This window comes from Theobroma cacao, chromosome 1 (genome assembly GCF_053813885.1).
Source record: "Theobroma cacao isolate CCN51 chromosome 1, ASM5381388v1, whole genome shotgun sequence".
Lineage (NCBI taxonomy): Eukaryota > Viridiplantae > Streptophyta > Magnoliopsida > Malvales > Malvaceae > Theobroma > Theobroma cacao.
In genome coordinates, this window is record NC_142639.1 from 9,851,446 (window position 1) to 9,860,629 (window position 9,184).

Genomic DNA, 9,184 nt, shown 5'->3' on the forward strand with positions numbered 1-9,184 from the left:
ATTTATAACAAACAAACAAAAAAAAAAATCTGATCTTGTATTTTTCTTCTCTCGTTTTTATCTCCATACTCTGGCCCTTTGGGCAATACCAATCCATTTACATCACCTTGGTACCCTCTATTTCCAGTTACTTTTTGCTTCTCTGGTTTGGTTGACAATTCTGTAAGGAATAACAATTCTTAAGTTTTACCTATTTGATGTAAAGGAAAACGGATTGAACCGAGTATGCTCAAGTGCCCTTTTTTGTTCACTGTATGATGTTTCTAAGCTTAGTTTTCTACTGTCCTATTTTTTGTTCTTAGTTTAATGTCCAAGGCTGGTGCATAACATTTTACAAAATGAGTAAACTTCTTCCTTAGTGAGTAATTTTTTATCAAATATTGTACATCAACAATATTATTTAAAAAATATTACATAGATAAGTTTTTAAAAGCTTCAAAAAATATATATACAATATTATTTTGATAAAAATAAATTCTAATATAATAAAATGACTATTTCTTTATCACTTATTTTTTTCAGCCCAATACTAGAGCAATTTTTATCTTATTTCTTTCACTATACCAAATTACATAATGACTATTACGTGTTATTCTTACATTATTATTTTTAAAATTTATTTTTACTTTATTTTACTTTCACAAAATAACTCTCTTATTTTATTCTTTATCTATTCTAACGAAAAAAAGTAAGTTTGGTTCGCCGACATATCAAATGCTAAGCATTGATCAAATGTCACCATTGAAGTGCATGTCCAGTTGATAAAAAGTCAGAGACCAAAGGGCCCATTCCTTATTTGCCAGATGCTCTTACGGTAGTCCCTTCAAATGTGATGGAACCAGATTAAAAACGAAAGGCACTCCTATTGGCCGGAGGAGAGTTATTTTTCTTATAAAATTAAATGTATGATTTGATAGACATGTCGTTTCTCATTACCAAACTTAATTAGTGCCTATTGTGACCTGAGAAAGCTGGCTCTCTTTTTTACAGGTTACACTAAACAAACCTCCCTCTCAAGAGTTTTTCCCTCTATGCAAAAGGATCCCTTACTTATACCTTCTAACTCCTTCGCTAATACATCCTTGTCATGCCATACTGAACAGTTCCAACCTTCCTATGAGCAGTGGCGGTTGCAGCAGCAGTTGCGGTAACACCTATTCCACCATAATGAGCTTTCGCCTGCAACAAGTTCGTATCAATGGCAATTCTCTCATCAGCAGGCTCCACCTTGTTCACTCTGGTCATGAAAAATGGGTTTGTGTCGATATTGATAGCTATATCTGGTGCAAATTTGGCTGCCATGCCGCATTGAGGAACCTTTTTAGTTTGGGAGACCAACTCCCTTTCGGACTCCATTGTGGATCTTTCTTGCTTTCCAGTGCCAGATTTGTGATAAGAATATGCAGGGTGGACAGCCTGAGGTGGAAGAACTGTGCTTCTTATGAATGTTCTTGGATCATAGGCATCTTTCATGATTGTTCCATTCTCATAAGGCACAACTGGGCCTACTACCTTTCCTGGTTTGGCTGAATAGAGGGAAGATTTCAGTTCAAGTACTAAATAAAAACAAGGAGAAAAGGTAGAGCAAAGGGGAAAGGAGGTGGGGTCGGTTAGGATAAATCCAAAAAATACCTAGTGGGATTCTTTGTTGTGCCTGCAAGCTTCTTGATAAATGTACAGGAACAGCTTCAGTTTCCCTGGAACTTTTGCTGAATGCCTCTTCTGCATTTTGCCTATCTTTGAAGGAATTGATGCTTGGTTGCTCTTTGGGGGGGATTGTATTGGAATGTACAATTGTTGACCTGCAAATACCATTGGATTACAGCGTCAACCATCAAAACTAAAGCAAAATTTTATGCCCTATTCCAAAAAAGGTAATAAAATATAAAAATGATGTCCTAACAACAGCCTATCAGCTGCGCATGACCTAACATAGTAGTGGTGAGGAAAATTCATGTTCCGTAAGACTTGAACAACATGAAGCCACCACCATCAACACTCAAAAGAGCCAAAAAAAGGCAAAACAAACCCGCACAGAAGAAAAAGCAATCCCATTATTAGATGCAAGGAAGAACAATCCTGAGCAGAGTTATACCAAGAAATTGTCTTGAGATTTTACAAAGAGATGTCATATGAATAATAACTAGGCATCAACTGAATGATAAAAACATCACATATAACATCATGAGCAAATTTATACCAAACATTATGCCATCATGTTCTGGTTGAGCTCTCATGGATATAACTAAGCAAATACCAATATTTACAAGAATATCATCCCCTAACTGAAGCTTTTTAATTTCCCCCGTAGTTGAATAACTTAAATCATTTGTTTCTTCATGCACAGTTATTAAGTTCCAAAACCTCATCTCAGAATGAACTCCTTAACTACCTAGGTGAAAATGAATATCCACCAATTTCTTAGTTGCTCAAAATCTGAAACCATAATCACTAGGAATGATAATGAGCCGACCCAATCCGCAGCTTTGGCACATGGTGTTGCTTTCACAGAATAAACCTCATGCAGAGTTAGTACATATAACACCATTCCGTATATTCTTATTCCAAATCTCAACTTTTCAATCAAGAGAATTACAGGCTTCTGGAAAACAAGAGATATCTGATATCGTTACAGTAAGGCCAAAGAGAACCATGATAAACTAAATCTCTCCTACCTGTTCTGGATGCTAATTTGTGCAGTTCAGATATGACAAGAACTTTTTGTTCAATACAATTTAGGTAAGAGATTTACATTGAAATTAAGATCATATCTAATTAAGATTTGTCTATTGCATAAGGGTCTTTTTTTGGATGATTTGTAATTGAAACCTTCTTTTATAATAAAAAACAAGAGAAAATATTTATTTATAAGAAAAAATAATCTAATTCATACCACCAGAGTTGTAAATAACCTCAACTATATCTAGACCCACATGCCATCAAACACGATAGCCCCAAGAAGGTAGAGATCCCCATTCAGATGGATGTATTGTCAGGCACTTAAAAGTGCATCCTAAAAAAACAAGATAGTATTTGTTATTAATAGCATTAAGAGTTTGATTCTTTACCTTCACTATTAATAGCATTAAGGATTTGATTCTTCAATTTCTCTTTTAAGACTATGAAGCAGGTATTTGGTCAGCTCATGGAAGAGCTTTCCACAACAGTTGAAGCAAGTTATTTGGCTCTTAGAATTATAAAATTTTTAACTTATAAGGAAGGCCCATTTGAGCTTTCAGACAAAACTAGAAATCTATTATGTAGCAACAAATATTTAATGAGATTTTTTTACATTGTTATTTACCTTTCAATGATACACAAATTTATAAGGAAAATTATATTATCATATTTACATTCTTCTTTTTTATTTAGTTTAATTCTTTTCAGCTGATTTATTAGTTATTTATTTGATTTGTTTAATTGGTAGAAGTAAATTTTATTTTATTTCTAAATAACCAAAGGGTTTCTTTTATTTCATTTATTTCTTTTACTTTAAACTTATGATTTGGTTTAAAAGTTCTCTCTATTTTATTATTTATTAAAAATATATATATATAATAGATCTCTACATCCTTACAGTGGTTCTTCATTAAAGTTTGCCAAATACTATTTTAACTTCTCTTCACAGCACTTTTAGAACAGTTCTTCTCAAACAGCACTTCCTACAAAAACAAGAACTGAGCCAAACAACTCATATCAACCCAAGTTTGTCATCTTGTTAAACCAAACTTTGATTGAACTTTGTCTTGGTTAATTTTCCAACCTGCTTTCACCGTGAACTCAATGTTTTTTGCCCAATCAAATACTAGATAGTAACTAAACTTGCATCACTTAGATTTGCAAGTGTTTTCTGTTATTTACTCTTATAAGTTCTCTTTTAATTACAGGCAACAATCTCCGTCACTGAAATAGTTAAAAACCTCATTTACAGAACCAAACAGCACCAAAGCCTTATGCCCTAGCTATATCCATCTCTATTTGCCAACAATGTCCATGCCACACTTTGCTCTCATAAAGTAAGAGAGAATTTCTGTTAATCTAGATGCACCATTTATACATAGTATATAAACAAATACTAGCATGATTTTTGCACACAACTTACTTATAAAGACAAGGATCCATGCTTTAGTAAGTATCTCATATATATACTCGACACGTGATACAATATATCATGCCTATCATACAGGACAAGTAGTATTATTACAAAGTCAACAAGCACAACTTTGGGCATGGCAATAACAAATTAAAGGTAACAACTAGAATAAATATATATATACCTGGGAAGAGAGACATGCTTTCTTTCAAGTGGAATAACTGGCCCACTTTTACCATTTTCCTCAAGATGTGCAAATTGCTTTCTGAATTGATCAACCGCACTGCATAAAAAATATACATCAGAATTATACTATAAGTTGCAGCAGAGTGATTACTAAGGATCTCAGTAAGATTAGAATAATTACAAACTGAGAAAAGCAACAAAAACACTAAATAAAACCTGGGATAGAGAAAGTTGGTCCTCTCAGTTCCATTCATATAGTCTTTGAGCAGCTGAGGATGGTATTCCAGTATCTCCCGGAAAATTAACTCCCGTATATCCTCCTTTGTGACCCTTCGCCTCTCAAACTCAAACTCCATCTTTGTAATTGGCTGACAGGAAGGCTCCCTCTCAACTTTTGCCAGTCCCTTAAAGTAAGGATCAACAAGGGCCTAAAAAATATCAATCAAAAGATGTTTTTGTTATAAAAATATTAAGGCAAATGATATCATATATGTTAAAGCAAAAAGAAATATTGCAACACAAATTTTCAGAGAAAAAAGAACAATATTTTACTGTACAACAACAAACCTCTTCAGCAGTTGGACGGTCTTTTGGATCAAAGGCCAGCAATCTTTGAAGTAGACGTAGAGCCAAGGGATCTGCATTTGGAAATTTTTGTTCAAATGGAACTGGTTGCTTTTTTCTCATGCTTGTTAAGTATCTTCTTGCCTTGTCATTTCGAACCTGTGTAGAAGAAAGTTAAGAGCAGTAATGTCTTGATGATCCAAAATTGCTCAGAAGTCTTAATGTGCATACCCGAGAGATGGTATCTAATGAAGGTGTCCCAAGCAAATCAGTCATCAAATCCAGCTGGTGAACAACATTTTTCCCAGGAAAGAGTGGCTTCCCAGTTAACACCTCAGCAAAGATGCACCCTATACTCCATATATCAATTGCAGGTGTATACTGCATTCATTTTAAGTAATAAGAACAGGAATTAGAAATTGGAAAATGAACAGAAAAATCATCATGCAGCATCCTTTTGAAGTAGTAATAAGAACAGGAATCAGACATTGGAAAATGAACAGATAGCCATCAGGCATATTGCATGTGTACTTTTAGGATTTCCTATGACGAATGGGAAAAACTTCCACACTTTTTTTCTACTACTACTTCACATCTCAATGTGTTTTTCCATAAACAAGTCCTTATTGTGTAAATTATCAACCCCATCACTTTATAAACACTTGAATTCATTAATGAATCAAAAATATGGAATTTGAAATCTCTTGAGTACTGGCAAATACAATTCTTGAGTTCAGCAAAGATTCAAAAATTTCATATTAACACTAACATAGATATATTGTGTCATTCTTTTAGGAATAGCACATCAAGCCAGACCACAAGCAACTCATTGCACGACATACATTGCCTCAGAAGCCCTCTACTGCAAAATTCTTATCAACCTAATAATTCACCTACAAACATTTTAGAGAGAACTTAAACACTAGACTGCAGATCTGTTAAAATAGATACACTTTTTAAATTCAACAGCTTCATCCAAATGAAAGAAATAAGCAAATAAGATATAGATAAGAAACTGAATAGCTTGAAAGAAAATTGAATCGACTGCAGCATGCCATAACCTTTCCTTCATAAAATGCAACATAGATCCGGATTCCAGAAGATATCCAACATAAGCTCATGAAAAGGAATAAATACATCACATAATTTTAAATTTCTCATGTTCCAAACCTTAATGGCTACACATGAGAACCCCATTACCTTAGAGAAAAATGATCCACAGAGCTCTGGAGCTCTATACCATCTTGTAGCAACATAATCCTGCAAATGTACCACGAAATGTCCAGAAAATCAGCTCTTGCAAATGTGATAGACGTAGAAAACAGTTTAAATATGAAAAACATAAAAAATTAGCCATTTTAGAAGGATTACCGTCCAGAATATCGTTGTAGGTGTATCATTGAATGCAACTCTAGCTAAACCAAAATCGCATATCTTAAGTTTGCAGTTTGCATTTGCCAAAATATTCTTCGGTTTTAAATCTCGATGGTAGACATTTGCTGCAGCCAAATAGGCATAAATCAGATACATTCTCAAGTATACAACTACAATCTACCCAGCCAACCACAAGAGCCATTGAACTAGAAGCAGTTGTTACGAAAGATGATTGCAACTGAAAGGATTAGAGGAAAATTCAAAACCGACTCTCTAAAACTTTAAAACAAATTGGACTAGACAAAAATATTTACAAGAAAAATTGTTACCAAATATTATGGCATGACGGAAGGAGTTTGATAAAAACAAACTGCAGTAACCATTAAAATAGTCAGACATCAAAAACCTTATTTCTGACAACTTTGAACATTATCCATAATAATTAAATTGATCAACCCAATCAACACGCTTATAGCTATAAACCAAGTTCAAGTCTCAGATAATCCAGTAGAGCCAATATAGATTGACAATTACCAGTATGAATATACTTCAATGCACGAAGTAGCTGGTAAAGAAAAAACTGGTAGTGTTCTCTAGTCAAGTCATCATTAGCTTTTATAACTTGGTGAAGATCTGACTCCATGAGCTCAAAAACCACATAAATATCTTTGAAGTCCCTTCGAGAAGGAGGCAGCATAATGTGTTTAATCTCAACAATATCAGGATGCCGAAGAAGTCTGAGCAGCTTTATCTCACGAAGAATACGGGCAGCATCAGAAATATGCTCAAAAATATCATGTATTTTCTTTATTGCCACTTTTTCACCAGAATGGGTGTCAATTGCCGAGCACACAACACCATAACTGCCTTTTCCTATAACTTCTTGAATCTTATATCTATTGGCATCACCATATTCAGAGAAAAAGTCCATCTCTGTAGAACTCTGTGGCACAAAAATGCAAGTAAGACTAGAATGCAAAGCATATTTTTTCAATAAAATGCAAGGCATGTAGCTCACTATAGCACAACCTTTTACATTTCCACAGATAAAAATTCAAATTCATTATTAATAAAAGTACTCCATATAACTGAAAACTAAGATCAACATACAAATGTAAAACAAAAAGTAACGAAAATGCAACTATTAACAACACCCAGAAAAGGACAAAAAGAAAGGCACAAAATAATGGCATCCATGACATAATCTATTTTCAATTCATTAGAGTACGACTGTATGTACTCGAAACAAAACCAAATAACTTCGAACAGCCAGCTTACAATTTTCTTCTTTCCAAAAACTATATGATCATACAGACTTTAAATGCATAAGCTAAGCAATTACTTTAAAACCACAGAGGCAACTGATCTTCAAGATAAAAAAAGAAGACAAATAAAAATTCTACAAATTTTAAAAAAAGGAAAAGAAAAAAGATAACAATCGGGTTGGATAGTACTGTTATTCTTTTGTAAATAATCAAGTTTCAGACTGTCAGCATAGCAAACAGGTTGGAAAGAAAATCCATCTTTTGGGCTAAAACAACAATAAGGGATTCCAATTCCCTACTTTGCATATATTTTATGCACTATCCAGAAAATCAAAGCCTGAAGGAAGATAAGCTAAGAAATACAGACGCAGAGAAACTGAAGAAGAAGAGAAATAATTTGGGAAGAAAAGAAAATCTTTTGATATAAGAAAATAAACAAAACAGGGCTGAAATAAGATCAGAGAGAAGTGTAAACGCTTTTATTTCAAGGGATAGCATTCCAGAATAAGAATGAAACTCACTTATCCAAATCAAAATTGGCATTAAAAGTTATGCCCTCCCCCATATTCGAAACGCATTACGGGAAGAAATTTAATAGCCTAAGTATTACTTGTTCAACCAAAGAAGAAAATATCTAAAACAAATTCATTCCTTCAAGGACAAAATATCTCCAACATTTCCCACACAACAAAACACCCAAAGAAAACAACAATATCCCATATTTCGTCTTCTTACCTAACTACCCAACACCACCCCTCACCAGCTCAATTTGGGCACAAATACTTTTCGATAATTAGAATTACTATTTTATCATCAACCAGTACTAAAGATAAAGAAAGATAAGCTCCAAAATAAAAGAGTAAATGAAAATCACCTTCTTTCGGTGATCTTGCTGCATTCTGTGAAAAAGTTTCCAAATTTAAATCCCAATGAAGATCGCCAAGAAACAGATAATAAAAACTAATCAAAAGAAAGAACCAGTTGAAATAAACAAAGTGAAAAAATCTAAGAAATCAACCACATTTGCCCCATCTTCCCCGACTCCGGATCACAAGTCCATAATCCCACCGATTTCTCCAACATAATAAAATCCAAACCAAATCCTTCATACACTCTCTTCCTTCGTCTTCTTCTTCTTCTTCTTCTTCTTCCTCTTTTTTCTTTACCACAGCAATTTCAATTCAACTACCATAAAAAAGCAACTCTCACAAAAACTCTTTGATAATTCAGTTTTAACAACTCTTCTCCCATTTTTCTTTCTTCTTTTTCCTTTCCCTTCAAGTCTTCAAAACTTAATCAATAACTCAAAATTCTACTTTTTTTTCTCTTCTTGAAAGAACACCCAAAATTTTTTTTTAAATAAAAAAAATGTGAAATCCGTGAATGAAGAGTGTAGAAGCTGCAAGATCTGAACACCGACAGAAAGGGAAGAGGAAGAGGAAGAGAAAGGGAAAGAGATAGAGACAGAGAAAAGAAAATTACTAATAATAATAATAATAATAACAGGGGTTTTATTGTGGCATGAATCTAGGGATATATAGAGAGGGGATGTTGCTTATCCAATACCGTATCTCTTCCCTTGTTTTTTTTTGGAAAATTCTGATACGGTATTTTTTACGTACTAAATGTGTATCTGTGCACGCCAGTGGCAGATGCTGTAAATACAGTGACTTTTTGAGGCGTGTTTCTTTGGGAGGTGAGA

General features: G+C 33.8%; 1 protein-coding gene across 1 annotated transcript; it reads right to left on the minus strand.

Annotated features, from left to right (window-relative positions):
• Positions 1-843: 843 nt before the first annotated feature.
• On the minus strand, positions 844-8,980 carry MPK20 (MAP kinase 20). Its single transcript, XM_018129138.2, has 10 exons — positions 8,357-8,980; positions 6,752-7,160; positions 6,215-6,342; positions 6,044-6,103; positions 5,075-5,224; positions 4,847-5,002; positions 4,496-4,707; positions 4,278-4,376; positions 1,633-1,802; positions 844-1,526 (listed from the first exon to the last, which is right to left on the minus strand). Exons 1-10 carry the CDS (start codon positions 8,378-8,380, stop codon positions 1,072-1,074), a joined length of 1,863 nt encoding a protein of 620 aa, XP_017984627.1. The 5' UTR covers positions 8,381-8,980; the 3' UTR covers positions 844-1,071.
• Positions 8,981-9,184: the final 204 nt, after the last annotated feature.

What these genes read in the sequence shown, in the direction of transcription:
- MPK20 (XM_018129138.2), bottom strand. Translation starts at nt 8,380, where the DNA reads ATGCAGCAAGATCACCGAAAGAAG. An exon ending in CATTAGATACCATCTCTCGG is followed by an intron (nt 5,003 to 5,074) that starts GTATGCACATTA and finishes TCTTCTACACAG; the next exon opens with GTTCGAAATGACAAGGCAAG. An exon ending in ACCAACTTTCTCTATCCCAG is followed by an intron (nt 4,377 to 4,495) that starts GTTTTATTTAGT and finishes TTTTTTATGCAG; the next exon opens with TGCGGTTGATCAATTCAGAA.